The sequence below is a fragment of the Schistocerca cancellata genome, chromosome 4, assembly GCF_023864275.1.
Source record: "Schistocerca cancellata isolate TAMUIC-IGC-003103 chromosome 4, iqSchCanc2.1, whole genome shotgun sequence".
In the NCBI taxonomy this organism is placed as follows: domain Eukaryota; kingdom Metazoa; phylum Arthropoda; class Insecta; order Orthoptera; family Acrididae; genus Schistocerca; species Schistocerca cancellata.
The window spans coordinates 549,059,626-549,078,353 of record NC_064629.1 but is presented as its reverse complement, the minus strand read 5'-3'; the positions used below and the strand labels follow the sequence as shown (position 1 = coordinate 549,078,353).

At 42.2% G+C, this 18,728-nt stretch overlaps 2 protein-coding genes across 4 annotated transcripts in view; one reads left to right on the top strand and one right to left on the bottom strand.

Annotated features, from left to right (window-relative positions):
- The window catches only part of LOC126185149 (putative inactive tyrosine-protein kinase Wsck), a 197,722-nt gene extending 193,790 nt beyond the window's left edge, over positions 1–3,932 (bottom strand). For both annotated transcript variants that reach the window (XM_049927994.1, XM_049927993.1), the window contains exon 1: positions 3,513–3,932. In XM_049927994.1, coding sequence (XP_049783951.1) covers positions 3,513–3,715 — 203 coding nt within the window. In that variant the 5' untranslated portion in view covers positions 3,716–3,932. The remainder of the gene's footprint in view (positions 1–3,512) is intronic.
- A 360-nt stretch (positions 3,933–4,292) lies between these two features.
- Positions 4,293–18,728, top strand: part of LOC126183781 (glutathione hydrolase 7-like) — a 52,464-nt gene continuing 38,028 nt past the window's right edge. Inside the window, exons 1-2 of one of the 2 annotated variants that reach the window (XM_049926018.1) lie at positions 4,293–4,474; positions 6,670–6,914. In XM_049926018.1, coding sequence (XP_049781975.1) covers positions 4,441–4,474; positions 6,670–6,914 — 279 coding nt within the window. In that variant the 5' untranslated portion in view covers positions 4,293–4,440. Of the gene's footprint in view, positions 4,475–6,666; positions 6,915–18,728 lie in introns of both variants that reach the window. The other variant, XM_049926017.1, reaches the window with a different exon arrangement.

Below are 18,728 nucleotides of genomic sequence, written 5' to 3'. Positions count from 1 at the left end.
AAACTGTTGCAGGCACAAGGAGCCATCATCACTTCTCTCCAGCAGACTCCGACAATGTGCAGATGAACAGCCATTGTATGGAGTGTAGCCATGTATGGAAGTAAAACGTGGACGATAAATAGTTTGGACAAGAAGAGAATAGAGGCTTACGAAATGTGGTGCTACAGAAGAATGCTGAAGATTAGATGGGTAGATCACATAACTAATGAGGAGGTATTGAATAGAATTAGGGAGAATAGAAATTTGTGGTTGGTTGGCTGGGGAAGGAGACCAGACAGCGTGGTCATCGGTCTCATCGGATTAGGGAAGGAGGGGGAAGGAAGTCGGCCGTGCCCTTTCAGAGGAACCATCCCGGCATTTGCCTGGAGTGATTTAGGGAAATCACGGAAAACCTAAATCAGGAAGGCCGGACACGGGATTGAACCGTCATCCTTCAGAATGCGAGTCCAGTGTCTAACCACTGAGCCACCTCGCTCGGTGAAATTTGTCTCACACCTTGACTAGAAGAAGGGACCGGTTGGTAGGACATATTCTGAGGCATCAAAGGATCACCAATTTAGTATTGAAGGGCAGCATGGAGGGTAAACATCGTAGTGGGAGACCAAGAGATGAATACACTAAGCAGATTCAAAAGGATGTAGGTTGCAGTAGGTACTGGGAGATGATGAAGCTTGCGCAGAGTAGCATGGAGAGCTGCACCAAACCAGTCTCTGGACTGAAGACCACGACCACAACAACAACAACAAATTCCAAAATGCATCAGATAATAAGTAAGTCATTCCTTGTCTGCCTTACCACTGCAAACCAGTCAACCTGAATGCACAACTACGGATTGTTATAATAATGGTTGACTGCCTCCTACATGACTTTATGTCACATTTACATGACATCAATGAGCAGTGGTTCAGAATGTGATTGTGTAGGTGGATCTGTCACCTCCAGGGTCAATGGAGTAGTCTTGTCCCAATTATTATTATTCTTCTTCCTCTCCTCCTCTTCAGTCTTTGGTGGCCAAGATTCTTGCAAAGGCCTGTATGCAGTGAGCATGGCGATGGATGAAGAGTGGAAAGCCCTGAGACCCACAGGTTGTGGATCTTTCAGTCGTTGGCCGGCATCGGGCCTCTGATCCGTGGGTTTCTAGTTGGCGGGGGGAGGGGGGCGGGGTTGCAGAGAGAACCCTGCCACTGGTAGACACCAGAGGAGGAAGCTGCTTCTCTGGCTGTGTGTTGGAAGTGGTCCCATGGGAACCACAAGAGATGAGAGCATGGTGGGAGGTTTGGTTTGGAAAGGTATTGATGTGGAGGAAGTGGGGGTAGGGAGATGGTTGTGACTTTCGCATAATTGGTAATTATGTCAACAGGATTTAGGTATTCATTCTTTTTTCACACCTCAGTATTATGACAGATGCAAACTATTGAATGGGGAGGATGGTGTTCCAAACAACTGGCACAAGGACTACCATCAGGGAGTAATCACCCATAGTTTTGGCACTTTTGGTCTACCATGCAGCAGGATGCCATACAATCTATGCAATACGTATGCATCAGAAACACCTCGTGAGTGGCAGGATGTAACATTTTACATCACGCCTGTACATCATCATGACTTTAATTTTTCCTGGGAGGATGTTTCCTTCAAAGGCTAAAATGAAAGTGCCTGTATCTGCCTGATTATCCTCAAGACCCTTTTGTATACACCAGACAAAATGTAAAGCTCACCACTTGAGATTAGCTGACAGTTCCTCATCTGTTTGGAGTGTAAGGTATCTGTGGAAGATGACTCCTTGGATCACATTCAAAGCTTTATATGAAGCAATGGTCACAGATATGTCACTCAGTTGTTCACACACACCTGAAGAGCTGTAGACTGTACAGTAGAGGAGGCTTTAATCAGCAACGACCCATCACAAATTTTTCCCAGTGACAAGTTCTCCAAATTTATCTTCAATGTCTTCGTCAAAAAATATTGGTTTCATTGCAGAAAAAAAATCTCTACCTATTTGAGTACATACCAGGTTTGGGATAAATTGTTTCACTCCGAATTGTCCGGCTTGTCCCTCTTATGATGGGAGAGCCAGGGTGAAGAAAGCAGCAGGATTGTAATTCACCGCATAGAAATTTCTATACCTGTCTGATGAGATGGCTGGACTAGAAAAGAAAATGTTCTGGTTTAATTTGATACGTTTCATGTGCAAAACGTCAGTCCTAGGTTCTCCCCAAGGGTAGCACTCAGTGGCAGCAAACGTCATCTGAGACTATAGCCATTGCCCAGAGTCCTGATGTCCCAGGAAGAAGCACATCTACTCCTTGGCATGCATGGGGAGCTAGCAGCTCAGCTTTCAGCAGTGTGATCCCTGTGGTGTCAGGGGGCTCTATGGAAACATAATGACACCACCATATCGGACTGGCTTACTATCTACACAAACTAAGTTGACACTCGGCACGGTGGCTCATGGTAATGACCATCAATGGGAAATACCTTTACACTCGCTCCCGCCCATCAACTCAGTTTGAAGGAACAGTAAAAACCTACAGAATTGCTGAATAGTGTTGTAATCCACCTCATCTCACACTTCAGCACCTCATAAATTGATACAGAGATTTACCACATTACAAAGCTAAGAAATTAGTGTTACTGTAATGTGGCTATCACCAACACTGCTCATAAGCAAATGCTAATATGTATGGTGCTCCTACAATCTGCAAATGAGCATCCTAAAGTAAAGGACAAAAGAGGTACCTAATATTGCACCAATGTTTTCCAGCCTGTCACACAAGTGCCATAATGCCTTGGAACATGCAAGACCTTTGCTACAATAAAACGGAATACTCCAGCTTACTGCTAAGTTTACTGTAGGTCCCAGATATGTCCTCTTAATTTTGGGTCATTATTGCAAAATGCCATATTAAATATTCCTCCATAAACAAAACATTGTTATTTTTTGGTCAACGTGACAGTCGTCGATGAAGCCTGCACATTCCATTTCTAAAACAACAATAAATTGGTAACTGATGCTGCAATTTTGTTTCTCCATTCCGCCTTCTTATTTGTAAGTAGGCCTATTTATACTCAGTAGTGATGCCGTGCACTAGTTGTATGGTCGTTTGAATTGCATTCTGTATAATTTGAAAGCTACTCCTACAGAGATGCAAGACTTAGAAATAACAGAATCTGAAAAACTAAGCCGTTTTTCACGTCATCCAGGGCGATGAATAAATTCCTTGTGTTAACACTTGGTGATTGGTGTTAAAATTCCTTGTATTACCACTTAGTGTCTGATGTAAAAATCACCTCAGGCCAGTCACGCGCTATTGTGTAGTATATAATATGGGTCTCCTTGCGTCCGATAATAAGATATAATACTTAGTAAGACGAACAGGCAACAAAAAGTAATCATGTTATTGATTTCCTTACGTGGCACAAACACAACACTTCTAGAAAGTGAAAGGAACATAAAAAAATAAATAATACGTTCCTAATGGTGCTAAGCTAACAAGATTTATTACGCTCACCTATAATATTTGTCAGCACAAACTGCGACACACTCCTCAACTGTGTTGGCGGCTCCGACATTTGTTGGTTCGTACAAGTAAATGTTTTCATTGCTAAACATGTAACAACCCACGTAGACAGGGTCTTCTCTAAATTTATCTTTCACTTGAACCCCAGATATGAAGCTAAATACAAGCACAGCAATTGCGCCAAACTTTTGCATGTTTGTTGTCTAAAATTATTGTTCTTTTTACGAGTATAGAAATGGATTCGTAGTCAATGTAGTTATAATTCATGTTAGAAACATCGTTAATAAAGCGAAGACATTATGTCTTACGTTCCTGTTGAGTGTTCGGATGGTAAACAAACAATTTTTCTACTTCCGCTACATTCCGTTCACTCGATCACCCCACCAAAATACAAACCCCCACACCCACTCACCGTTACTAGGAAACGAGCAAAGCTCTTCCTTTACAACAGCTCTTCCTCTACAACATCCTTGGTGCAGGAATCGACAACAGTGGTTCGTATGAAACCTTGTTTTCACACCCAACGAAAACCTGGACATGCCAATCATAGTACTGATATTCTAGCCTAATAGACCTGTGAAAACATTGCATTGACACACTTCTGTCAGCTCATATGACAGTGAATCGGTACGCACCTTACACAAACCACCTGACTGGCCTATGTAGTGGCGACAGTTGCATGTGCAAGTTTTCGTTGCTTACTGAAATGGGCTACACATCGTCAATCAAGCATCGTTGATACTATCTTTGGCATTCTCACTGTTCACTGATTTGAGAATATCTTTAATGGGATAATAGCGAATGGAAACGTCAAAATGTTAGGTGTTTGTAATTTTTTGAAAAACTGAAAGACAGGTGCTTTGGTTGTTGTATTCTTGGCAGTAACACAAAGCTACTTCGTTTGTATTAGATATTCGTTATGGGGGACAGCAGTGCAGTTTTAAACGATTCAGGTATATATATTTCGACGTGAAAATTGTGTAGTTAAAGACTCGGTATGGTCTCAGTTCGTGAATACTCTTTATGAATCATATTGATACATGTACTTTTTTTTTATTAAATCTCGGTATTTCTATTGTTTTAGAGTCGTAAACCATATATGCATATTTGCTCCATATGGTATATAGTTTTTTAAGTTTCGTTTAACTTTAAGACAATGGTTACAGATATGCAGGGTATAGCTTATGGAATTAATAACTTATAAGTCAGTATTTTCAGAAAATAAACCATATCAGTGTGACTATGAACCCTGTGTTTGTATGAAACTACTGATACTTGATGTGGTGGCAGGTTGTTCAAAGCAAGTTACGTTTGAAAACATCCTCTAAAATGTGGATCAGTTTTTTCATCTCACGATAGCAGAAAATTGAAATAATTCTTTTTTGTTTTTCACAATGCATTCTAGTACCTTTCCACGTCGTTGACTACACAGGCTCGTGCACTATTTGCGTGAGCTCCAACCAAAAATATACATTGGTATAGCCAACCTGTGGCTAATGTATCTAACCAAAAGAATGCGGAAACTTGTACTTAGTAATTGAGCTAATATAATCCGGGGACATAATTCCGAGCGGGAGGGGAGAAATCACATATGGGGTTCCCCAAGGCTCAGTCATAGGTTCGCTATTGTTGCTCTCATACGTAAATAATGTTTGGTCCAATATGCAACAAGCAGAATTAGTTCGTTTTGCAGATGACACTAGTATTGTAATCAAGCCAAGAATACATACAAAGACAGAAGAAGCGGTAAACTAAGTTCTTAAAAGTCTCATTGATTTCCTGTAAATGGTCTCACCTCAATTTTAAAATGACACAACGTATTCAGTTCTGCACATCTAGGGGTACTACACCAATGATAAGTGTAACGCGTGGTGGAGAAGTAATAAGTATGGTAGGAACTTCAAAATTGTTAGGTGTTCTAATTGATGAGAATTTAAACTGGAAAAAGAACAATTTGGAACTCCTCAAATAACTTAGTTCAGTCTTATTTGCACTTAGAATCATTGCAAATTTTGGGGAAGACACAAATCCATAAGGTCACATATTTTCATTCAATAATGTCATACGGAACAATGTTTTGGGGTAACTCATCTTTAAGGAAGAAAGTCTTCATTACTCAAAAAAGTGCTCACCCACAGTTGACTTGTAGACATCTGTTTAAGGAGTTGGGCATTCTGACTACTGCTGTACAGTATATTCGTTCCCACATGACATTTGCTGTAAATAAGCCACTGAAATTCAAAAGGGACAATGATACACATAATTACAATACCAGAAGGAAAAATGACATTCATTATACCACATTAAGGTTGTCTTCAGCATAAAAAGGGGCGAACAGTGCTGCAACAGAAATTTTTGTTCACTTACCCAGTGATATAAAATGTCTTGATAGAGAGCAAAGTAAAATTTGAAGACAGACTGAGAAATTTCTCCTTGACAACTTCTTCTATTTCATAGAATAATTTTTATTATTGTAATGTGTAAAAGCTGCTGGGAAGGAACTACTAATTCACATCTTTTCCTTTTTTCTAAAAAAAAGGAATATTTAGCATGTAACCATATGTACAAATTAATTTGCAACATGTGAAAAATGATCATTCCACATCATTACAATTTATCTTTCAAAATTATCAATGGAACATGAAACTAAGCAAATAGTAACAAAAACAGGAATTATATGACCCCATGTATTATATTTTCAAATAGATAATGACTGTCCATCCTTATAGCCGGCAGTTTACTTTTGGTGGTACATTTTTACAATGACATGGCTAACATCTCTTTGTGGTATGACATTTACATTCACTGACCTTACTTTCATGCCAAAAGTATCATGAAATAATTATTGATCTTGACTTACTAATTATATTCATCTTCTCCAACCTGTCAAATGCTCACACCTAGAGTTGGCAAACAGAATTGCAGTTTTTACATAAAAAAAAAGAATAATTCAGCCTATATTTGTCAGTGACAGTCACTGGCACACCTAAGACGAGAAACTAAACATTTCATATTTTGTCTGTAGACTTCCTCTGAAAATTCATCTTAGCCCGTGTGTGTGTGTGTGTGTGTGTGTGTGTGTGTGTGTGTGTGTGTGTGTGTGTGTGTGTGTGTTTTTTGAGATATTCATTTTTGTTTTTTCAAGCAGGTTGCATAAAATCTGGAGGTGTTACAACCATATCTGGGCCGTATGTGAGTCCAGAACAAACCGAATCATTCCCACTGAAGCACCATATCTATGAAAGACATAAAAGAATCTCTTGGAGATGTCATTTTTGTTCAGAAACTGATGAAAATGGGGGAAGCCTACGTATTATAATTACATGCTTTTTTACACTTACTCTTGCTGTGGCAATAGCATTAGCTGCCCAAATTCACTTTGGTGATTATCAGGTATGCAACTCTGTATTTCAAATTTATGTAGGCTACTGTACTCTGTTTTTTATTTTTTTTTTTTAAAGGGTAATTTAAACTAAGCCAATACTTTGATTGGACCATCTTTGCATTAGGTAAATTGTAATCATAAACTTGATTTAAATTCTGTGTATTCACTAGGCTTGCCTCTGAGAATGTGACACTGAAGAGCTACCAAATATCATTTAGTACATAGGAGTTGCTAGATGCTGTCACTACTTTGTTAAATGAAATGGCCTTTTTAACTCTTGGGTGTTATGTGGACAGTATATCGTGGCAGTCGGTCGTGACCGTAAACAAACAAGAATTTAGATTGCCCGAGGGCAGAGCAGCGGGGTGGGGGATTAAGCCCCACCTCCCTCTTGAAGGGCTGTCATCCTACATCCATATTCTGTGCTTCCATGAAAGCAGAACTGACATAAGTCATAGGGGTCGCTGATTCCTTTTGTCGTGAGAAACATTTGAATCCTTTTATGCACCAGGATTAGTCTCTCCACTCATTTCAGAATGAGAAAAGAAAACAAGCAATCAACAACACAAAATAAATTGGGGTACACAAAGCATTTGGTAGTGGCTGCAGTGCAGTTGGTTGCTGCGGTTGGTGGTGGTAGTTCAGGCCCAACCTCTAACCGGTATCTTATGCAACCGTAGTTCGAAACACTCCCCATCTGTAGCTGCCATGGTATAGCGTCCACATAATACTACTCCCAGGTGTTTTACAACAACAAATAATAATAATAATAATAATAATAATAATTAGTAAGATCAAAGATACTGAGGATTTGTACTCGAAATAGTATGTATTGGGTTTTTTATAATTATTGGAGACTGAATACTCAATAACCAGATGGTACGTCAATTCTTTAATTCAATATGGATTCAACTTGCTGGAAGCTTAACACTAAATTTGGTCATTTCCAGCTGACTGAACCTATAAGAATAAGAACAATTTCGTAGTTTATGAACGGTGACTATGAAAGTTAAATAGTGCAGCTTTTCACAGTGAAGGTAAGCAGGAAACAAGAAAAAAAAATGATAGGCTGTGAAAAAAAAACTGTAAAGCAAAACATTTAAAAAAAGGAAAACTACAACATGTGGTAACAAAAAAGCCCACCAATGGTGCTGAAATTTCAGTGAATAATGTATGGGTAATAGAAGGAAAAAGAAACTGTGTTCTGTTCATGGTGGACATCTTCCAAAAACTAATTTAAATAAATTATGTAGGTAAATTATGAAACTTTTATATAGAACACCCCTGAAAAAATACAAACACCTACTGCGGTATATAGCGCTGCTGAAAAGTATAACACATGAAAACCTGCTGTCAATATATCTACCACAAGTGATTTAACACCGGATTTCTTCTCGGTGGGGCTGTATTACACTGTATCTGAAACAGAAAACCAACAGCAGAAACATTCTTTGCAAAGACAAATAGCATAGATTGTACTTCAGCTAACAGAATCAAAAGAACTCTACAATAAATGAAGGCCTATTAACCCTGTAAGCTAATATATTCATTTACACCTGTCAGCATGAGAGATTGTTTTAACTTTGCTCTAAAAGCTGTTTTTTTTATGTTGGCATTGGATGATAAAGAATGTCTTCAAAGTGGCTCACATGGGATGTGGGTTGAGGGACCCACAGTTGTGAGTACTGTAACTGTGGTAATGAGAGTTTGTTTGCAGGTCACCAAGTCTAGCTCTTGTCATCAACACGCATTTGTGTATGGTCACATTCACATTAATGTGACCCCCTGCAAAAGCCTGAATAAGCAACTTTTACATTGTGGGACTTGCAGGAAGAGTATCAGCAAGGTTCTGGAAGGTACCAACAGGGATAACGAGCCAGTGTGGGACTTGCAGGAAGAGTATCAGCAAGGATCTGGAATATACCTACAGGGGTGACGAGCCATGCTGACTCCAGTGCCGTGGGCATCTGAACTAGGTTTCTCAGTTCAGGATCTATGGTGCGAGCAGCCCGATCGAGGTAGTCCCGCAGATTGTTGACTGGGTTTAAATCCAGGAAGTTTGGTGGCCAGGGGAACACAATGAACTCATCCTGGCATTCTTTAAACCACACGTGTATGCTGCCAGGTTTGTAACATGTTGCACTTTCTTGCAGATAGATGCCATCATGTCAAGGAAAAAAGAAACTACATGTAGGGGTGAACATGGTCCCCAAGGATATATACATAATTTTGCTGATCCATTGTGCCTGCTGTAATACAATATCATCCACGGAATGCCACGAGAACATTCCCCAGACCATAATGCTCCATTCTCAGACCTGGGCCCTTCCGGCATTTGTTGTAGGGCGATTGCTTTCAGACGTTTCATGCTGTACACGCCAATGACCATCTGTCCAGTGGAGCACTAAGCATGATTTATCTGAGAGGGCTGCCTGTCACCACTTGGTGAACGTCAAGTTGCGGTACTGGTGTGCAAATTCCAACCTTTGTCACCAATGAACAGCAGTCGGCTTGGGTGCATGAACCAGGCATCTACTGTGAAGGCCTATACGTGCCAATGTTCACTGGACAGTTATTGAGGAGATGCTGTTAGTAATCCTGTGACTCATTTGGGTGGTCAGTTGCTCAACAGCTGCATGTCTATTTGACTGTACACACATCCACAGCCGTCGTTCACTGTGGTCATCAATGGCCCATGGTGCACCACAGTTGCCATGGCGCCAGTTTAGGATAGCACCATTTTGCCATGCACATTATACTTTCACCATGGCACCAGGCAAACAGTTTACAAACTTAGCCATTTTGGAAGTGGTTCCACTCTTGGCCCAAAAGCCAATGATGACACCCTTTTGGGCAGCAGATAAATCACTCCGTTTCTGCATTACAACAATGACTCCACTGTTTTCTGTATCCCCTGACAAGCTTTATATATCCTCCACTGTTAGTACTGCCATCTGTGGGTGCTTATTGCACATTGATGTTGAACATAGCTGGTGGTCACATTAATGTGATGGGACTGTGTCTATGTAAAAGGAGCAGAGCTGTGCAACAAGATTCGAATAGTGCTTTTGTGTAATGTAAAAATTTCATTTAATTTGTTATTAATTTTACCCCACAAAACTATTCTATAGGCTACAAGTGACTGGAAGTAACCAAAATAAGCCAATTTAGTATCATCTGAGGAGCAAACTTTAGAAATAATTATCAGACAAGACATCCAGAACTGAGTCTCTGGGAGAGTTTTGTTACATGGTCTTTCCCATTTGTCTTGGTTAACATATATTCCTAAAGGTTTTGTGCATCATACCCTTTCTAACTCATTTCCACCCAGTACCAGATGAAGAATCATCTTACCAAATTGTATGTAGTTTCTTTCCTAAACAAACTACCCTGGGTGCATGTATTGTGACTTTTCTTGCATCATATACTAATATGATTTTACAATTAGCATTAGCTGATGTGACCTCCCCAACCTGTGATCATATTTTACAGATATGATTGAAATCACTGGTTTTCTATACCTTTTATTTCCATTGCTTCCAACTTATCTAAAAGAATTTCATGACTAATCATATTGAAAGCTTTAGAAAGATCGAAATTAATTACAACAACACTATTGTTGTGATTACTGTCTCGACAGATAACTGAAAGGTGTTTGATTTGACGAGCTACTTTTAAGTCAGTAGTGTGGAGGCAGGAATACAATCCCAATATATGTTTCATTTCAGCTGACAATAATGGCCTCATCCTAGCAGTATCATGAAGAGACATCAATGATTACCCACATAACCAGCACTGACCAGTAATAATATAGGTAGGAACACAAATCCCATTAATCACATCTGTCTCGCCCAAGGTGGACTCTGGGGAAGGCTGATTGGCCTAAATTCTCTACATAACAAGACAGATCCTTAGGTTGATTACCTTTTACCAGCAGAATCCACAAAAAATTTTGCCGGCACCATAATTACACCTGCCAAAAACTTTATACCAAGAGGCTACCAAAAACAGTACATATCTGGTTGGTCCCAAAACAGTGAGGACCTGTACCAAGACTGCCTCAAAAATGGTGATCAATAAATAGTAGATTAACTAACACACAGTCCAGCTGTGGTGCGATGGCAAAAGTGGATGGAAACAGTAAAAAGCCTGAATTTTTTCAGACATAGAATTGACAAGCATGAACATTATCAAGGAATCTTGGAAGGGGAGCCTCAACACATAGGAATACAACAGTTAATCCTGTTACCATTCTTCACATCTAGTAGTGACATTCAGAGAATCAAAATACAAAGCAAAACCAGTCAGTGCGAAATGATAACTCAGAACCCTATAAACTGAAGCCACAGAAACCAAACAATTCCATCCCTTCACTTGTGGAGAAATCTCAACAGCACTTAAACACGTAGGACCACGAAAAGCTCCAGGGTTTGACAATATCAGTTGTGAATTCCTAATAAACTGTGGTAAATATGCAAACTATGAAAGGCTCATTTCTTCACAGATATTATGCAAACAGGAAATATCTCACAAGAATTTAAATTGTGGGAGATATCGCAATATTTAAATGTGGCAAACCAGTTGACTGCCCTAAGAGACCAATAAAACTACTATCTGTGACATATAAGCTACTAGAATGGCTTACCCATAAAGGAATCAGTTCCAAATTGCTTGAAGCACCCTTAATTCAACAAGGAAGCTTCTGGCCAAACTGAATGTGCAAAGATCAAGTTCTGTTAATCACTATCTACATTGAAGCAGGATTTCAAAGAAAACTTAAAACTACAGCTGTTTTCATTGACTCATCATTGGACATTGTGGAGAGGAGACATTGATTTGCAAGCTTCTTCACGTAATTGTTTGTAAACCAATCTCTCGCATAAACAACAATGTACTAAACAACTGGCTGTTCCCAGTAGTCATAGAATCCAGTATCAGTGCCAAAATAAAATTAAAAAACAGTATACCAAAGGGATCAGCCTGTGCTCCACTTCTCTGCACATTGCGGATACCCAAAAAACAAAACAAAGGAATTTCAGGTACACTGGCAATTGGGTACTTGCAACAAGGTGTTGCTCAGTTGAAGAATCAGAAGAAACAACAGAGAACCTAGATGTAGTGTGAAAGCACTTCTGTAAATAGAGGCTCCAACCCAACACATCCAAAATAGAGGTTTCCTGCTTCCACATAAATAATAAACTCACCAAAAAAACTCAGTATACATTTTGCAAACACTTCACTTACTCTCAATGAAACATCTATGTACTAGGGGGTAACCCTTTAAAAAACTCTATCTTTCCGAGAGCATCTAACAAAAACAGCAAAAATAATTTAAAACCTCTGTAGTGCAGTGAGGGAAGCATTGTCATCCACCCTACATTCTCCTGCTATGGCTCTTGTCTTCTCACCTGCTAAATGTTGTACCCCAGTATGACTAAATAGCCCATATGTACGAAAGATAAATGACCAACCAAAAAATGCCAAGAGAATGATTGTGGTGTTTTCATATCAAAACCTATGGAAAGGCTGCCAATACTAAGCCACATTCCACTCCCTTAACTGTGATGCATGAATGTTCTCTCAAATGAATTCAAAAGGATCACAGACATTAAAAACCTGCCAATCCAGCAAGACACTCATGATGCAAACCATAAACAACCCCGCTGTAGATGACCACCAACAATGGCAGCAAGGGTGACTCCCTCTGGTGGTTTGGCGGCTAGAATAGACATGAGGTATTCCTGCCTGTTGTAAGAGGCCGCTAAATGGAGTGTCCTGCTTTTCAGTCTTGTGAGTCATCGTCCCCTTTTAGGGTTTGACCTCCACATTTTCAAAATTTTTCAGAAGTGCGATGCCTTACATGTCGCATCATATATTCTTTCTGTGCTGAGACCTTGTGCACATATTATTGTCATAGCCCTGCAACTCCACCTGTAATCCAGCTATTTGGGCGAGGACACCTTATGGGGAGCACCATTTACATCCATGTCTGCTCTCCTCTTCTACGCCCATGATAATGATAGATCTTTTCACACCCTATATCCAGCATGGTAGCCAGTCCCTCATGTAGGGGTCATCAGGTATCCTCGTGGTTGTAGCCCCCTGATAACACAGGTATCACACTGCTGATGCCTGAGCTGCAAACTCCCCATGCATGCTAAGGAGTGCCAAGGAGTAGATGCCTGTCTTCATTGGGCATCAGGACTCCCTCAACAGCCATCATGCCAGGTGGCTTTTGCTGTGGCTGTGTGGTGCCCGCAGGGAGAGCCTCTGATCAGGGCAAATGACCCGCAAGAAGCAAACCAAGTCATCTTTTACTGGTTGGCAGATGGCCCCAGTAGTCTCTAAGAAGGGAAGGGTAGAGTTCAATGCTGAGAAGTATGACCCCAAATCATTCCACTCCCTAACTACACTATGAGAGGAACGCATGGCTAGAGAAACAAGAGAGCCATATTCACCCCGGTACTTAGTTTGCGGCAGAACATGGGATTCCTTTCTGGCTACAAAGCCTCTCTTTTTTTGTTGAGAACCCTGGAGGATAAATTTTGGGAAGTGGCAGCTTTGTGCAAAATGAGACATGGGTCAGTCCTGATTCAGAAAGCGTCCCCAGCCCAGTCACGGGCGTTGCTTGACTGTGACAAGCAGGCTGATATTCTCGTTTCAGTCGCTCCCCATAATTGCCTAAACGTGGTCCAGGGGATTAGTTTTCATCAAGACCTCCTACTGCAGTCCAATGACAAGCTATGTGCTAATTTAGAACAATGAAGTGTTCACATAATTTGGCACGTCTTAGGGAACATAGAGATAATAGGGTTGCTACCGGTGCCTTCATCTTGGCCTTTGAGGGTGATTTGTTACCTGAAAGATCAAGGTGATGGTATACTGATGTGATGTAAAATCATATGTTCCTCCCCCTATGCGGTGCTTTAAGTACTGGAAATTTGGGCAATTCCATTGCCTTATGTAGAGACTGCGGACGTCCATTGCATCCTGCTGTTTGTACAGTGGGCTCTCATGGGCACCCAACTACATCCCCCCCCCCCTCCCCTCTCCTTGGTGTTTGGTGGCACTTCTTCTGTTGCTCCCAAAGCATCTACTTTGGGAGCAATGTCCCCCCCCCCCCCCCCCCCCCCCCCCTCTGGGGCCATCAGTCCAATCACCCCATCTGGAAAAGGAACAGCATCCTCCGGCTCCTCTGGCATGGTGGGGGTCTCCTAGGATTCTACCTTCCAAGTGAACACCAGCCAGTGGAGAAGCCACAAGCTGTTGGTTGAAGGACTTCATGCTCTTCATCTGTACCTAAAGGTTCTTCAGAGAAACCCCCCAGCCAGCCCCTAAGAGAAGCAAACAGACAAAGAAGAAATCTGGTAAGAAACAAGAAACTCCAGTGGCCCTCACTCCACCACTCTCTACCAGTTCCACATCTGAGGATGAGGTGGAGATTTTCGCATCCCCCGTGGACCTAGAGCTCGCCGATGCCTCAGCAGCAATGTTAATAGATACAAGCACTCCACCAGCAGCCTCAGATGACCCTGAGGCTTAAACTGCCTCTTTGGTCTCTTCATGCCCTCCCAGACTACAGGAAGCAGCATCCTACAGTGGAATTGCAGTGGTAATTTCCCTCATCTTGTTGAGCCACGTAAACTCTTAAGCAATACACCTGCTTTCTGTGTTGCTCTTTGTGGCTATCAGACGTATTACGAAAATCATAATGACACTAACAGGATGTCAGATGGAGTATGTACAAACGTCCTTTCCTCAGTCTATAGCAAAGCTGTGCCCCTTCAAACAAACTTTAGAAGCTGTGACTGTCAGGGTGAGAACAATGCAGGAAGTTACCATCTGCAACGTCTGCCTTCCTCCAGATGGTGAAGTATCACAGAATGAATTGCCTTCACTAATTTATCAACTCCCCCCCTCCGCCTTGCCACACGTTTCAACACCCTTAACCCTTTGTGGGCTGGAAGCAAGATTACTGGTCGTGGTTAAGATGTCGAGAATTTACTAACTCAACTTGACCGTTGCCTTCTAAATACAGGTGCCCCCACTCATTTCAGTGTGGCACATGGCACATACTCGGCCATTCATCTCTCAGTTTTTAGTTGTGGCGTTCTACCATCTATCCACTGAAGAACTCTCGACGACTTGTGTGATAGTGACCACTTTCTGCTTTTCCTGTCCCTCCCAAGATGTCACTCATCTGGACGCTTGCCCATATGGGCTCTTACCCTGATTGAGAGGGATGCTTTCACCTCTGCTACCACCATTGGCTTTCCATCAATGGCAACATCGATGTGGTGATCTGGAATATTACTACAGCCCTTGTTTCTGCATCTGAATTGGCAATCCCCTGTTTCTCAGGTTGCCCCTGGTGTAAGGCAGTGCCTTGGTGGTTGCTGGTAATCACTGCAACCATTGGGGATCGTAGGGGGGCCGTAGAATGTCATAGGCAACACCTATCAATGGAGCACCTCATTGCCTTCAAACAGCTCCATGCCCAGGTCTGTCAACTAATCAAAAGATGGAAGCAGGAGTGCTGGGAATGGTACATCTCCACCATTGGAACACGAACCTCTCCTTCCCAGGTTTGGACTAAGCTCAGACACCTCTACGGATATCAGACCCCTGTAGGTATAGCTGGGATTTCCACGCATGCAGCTATATGTACTGACCCAGACACAATCGCAGAGCATTTTGTGAGCATTATGCTTGAACCTCTGCATCTGAGAATTACCACCCCACCTTTCATACCCTCAAACAGTGGGTGGAATGACAACAACTACCTTTCATTACATACCATATAATGCTCCATTCAGTGAGTGGGTATTTCTCAGTGCCCTTGCACAGTGTCCCTACACAAACCCTCGGCTAGACCGCATCCTTCACCAAATGGTTAAATATCTATCAGCAGGATACCAGCGCCACTTCCTTGTCATCATGAGCTACATGTGGAGCGATGGCGAATTCCCATTGCAGTGGCGAGAAAGTATCATTGTTCCAGTGTTCAAACCTGGTTAGAACCCACTATATATGGATAGCCTCACCAATGTTCTGTGGAAGCTGCTCAAACACATGGTGAGTCAGCGGTTTTGTTGGCTCCTTGAGTTTCGGGGCCTTCTGGCTCTTTCCCAGGGCCCCACTGACAACTTGGTATACCTGGAGTCTACCATCTGAATGACCTTTTCCTGCTGTCATCAGCTTATTGCTGTCTTTTGTGACCTGACGAAATCCTACGACACCACTTGGCAGCACCACACCCTTGCTATATTACATGAGTGGGGCCTCCATGACCCATTCCAGATTTTTATAAAGAACTTCTTGTTGCAGCACACCTTCAGAGTTTGAGTTGCTGTTTCATGCAGCTCCCCCCATATGCAAGAGAATGGGGTCCCGCAGGGTTCTGTACTGAGCATCCCACTCTTTTTGGTGGCCATTAATGGTCTCGCAGCATCGGTGGAGTCCTCAGTATTACCCTTCTTATATGCTGACGACTTTTGCATTTCCTTGTGCTCATCTGCTATTGGTGTGGCTAAACGTCGACTGCGGGGAGCCATGCAAAAAGTGTAGTCATGGGGTCTCACCCATGGCTTTTAGCTTACAGCTGCCAAAACTTGGGTCACGCACTTCTTTCACTGTCGTACAATTCACCCACATCCACAACTTTGTCTTGATGACTACCTCTGTAATGCAGTGGACTCTTATTGCTTTTTAGGATGTCCGCTTAACTTGGTTTCCTGATCTTCGTCAACTTAAGCAAAAGCGCTGGCAGCACCTTAACGTTCTTCAATGCCTGAGTCACGCCGAGTGGGGTGCAGATCACCCTACATTGTTGCAGCTGTACAAAGCCCTCGTACAGTCCCATATTGAGTATGGGAGCCTGGTGTGTGGTTCAGCATCGCCATCAGTATTGTGGATGTTGGACCCTATACGCCATCGTGGAGTTAGACTAACAACGGGAGCTTTCTGAATGAGCCCTGTGTATAGTGCATTCGTGGAAGCTGGGGTTCCGCCATTGCAGATCTGGCAACAGCAGCAGCTTGCCAATTATACCGCACACATTCACAGCTGACTTAAACATCCTAATTACCATCTCGTTTCCCTGACATGGCAGTCCATCTCCCACAATGGTGGCCCAGATTGGGGATTACAATTGCAGTCCGTATCTGAGCCCTTTCTCACTGAACTCGAGTCTTTCTCTCTGCCACCCCTCCTTTGGGTCCATTCATGTACACCTCCGTCATACATACCTCGACCACAGCTTTGTCAGGACATACCATAAGTCGTAAAGACTCAGTTCATCTTGCAGCCCTCCACTGACTGTTTCTCTCTATTCTTGATAGGTCCCAGAGTTCAGAGGTAGTTTACCCAGATGGCTTGATGGTTGAGGGCTATGTGGGATTCACGTATGCTCATACAGGACATACTGAACAGCCATCTTGCTAGATGGCTGCAGTGTTTTCACTGCAGATCTGGGAGCCATCTCTCGCACTCTTGAGCATATCTGTTACTGCGGCAGGGAGTCCTTCCTCATTTGTAGTGACTCCTCGAGCACCTTACGAGCTCTCGACCAGTGGTATCCTTGCCATCCGTAGGTGATCGCCATCTAAGAGTCCATTTACTTTCTCGAACGGTGTGGGCATCCAGTGGTCTTCGTACTGACCCCAGGACATGTCGGAATCCTGGGAAATGAACTTGCCAACAGGCTACTTGCAAACTGAGCCTGGAGATTGGCGTATCGAAATCTGATCTTCGATTGGCATTATGCTGCAAGGTTTATGGGGTTTGGAATACAGAATGGCACTTCCTGACTTTGCCAAAAGTGAATGTGTGGAGGTCCTCTATGGAAGCCCCTCGCAAGGACTTTGCGATTTCCACATCGGCTGTACTTGGCTGAGTCACGGTCACCACCTACATCACAAAGACTCACCTCACCTCAGCTTCACTGTGATTCACACTTGACAGTGGTCCACATCTTGGACTATCCAAATGTAGCTGCCCTGCGGCGGACTTCTAATCTCCCTGATGTCCTCCCTTCGCTTTTAGGTGACAATGCCTCAATGGCTAACATAGTTTTTAAGTTTTATCCATGAAGGGGGTTTTATCATTCTATTTAAGGGTGGGTGCTGTACTCTCATCTTTCAGGCCCTCACCCTATCTACATTTTAACCCTTCCTTGCTTCTCCTGTTGCTGTCTGTTTGAATAGTTGTTCATCTCTTCATCTTCTGTTTTTCCCTTGCCTCGTATTTTTAGGCTGGCAATTTTAGTGTGTTTCAGAATGGCTGGCCCATCCTTTTTTTTATTCTTGTGATCAGCCAGCCAAGACCATCTGCTATATTGTTTTAACACCTTTTACCACTTTTTCCTTTTCAATTTTGGCTTGATACTTTTGTTTTCTACTTCATTGTGGTTACACACATAGTTTTACGTATTTTGTTCCTCTCCCAGATTTGAAGGGATAAGATTATTTTGAGGTATGGTTTTAATCTGAGACCTGTGTGACTGAGGAAAAAAAGAGACTGATAACCTTTCAGTTTAGTCCCTTTAATCGCTAATCCAGCCAACCAAGAGTCATTGTGGAGGATGAGTTCATCTTTACTAATGCTTGGACTTGAGAGTTGACTGGACAACAAAATGACAATTTGACGTGTATCACCCTAAAACCACTGTGATTTGCCTTTCCGCACATAACATGGCCACTACTAAAAGGAATGGGAACCCAACATGTTAGATGTGTACATTTTTTATATAAATAGGATAAGCAGTCATCCCCAGTTTGTGATTGTGGAGAACCACAGACAATCAGACATGCCACAGAAGAATG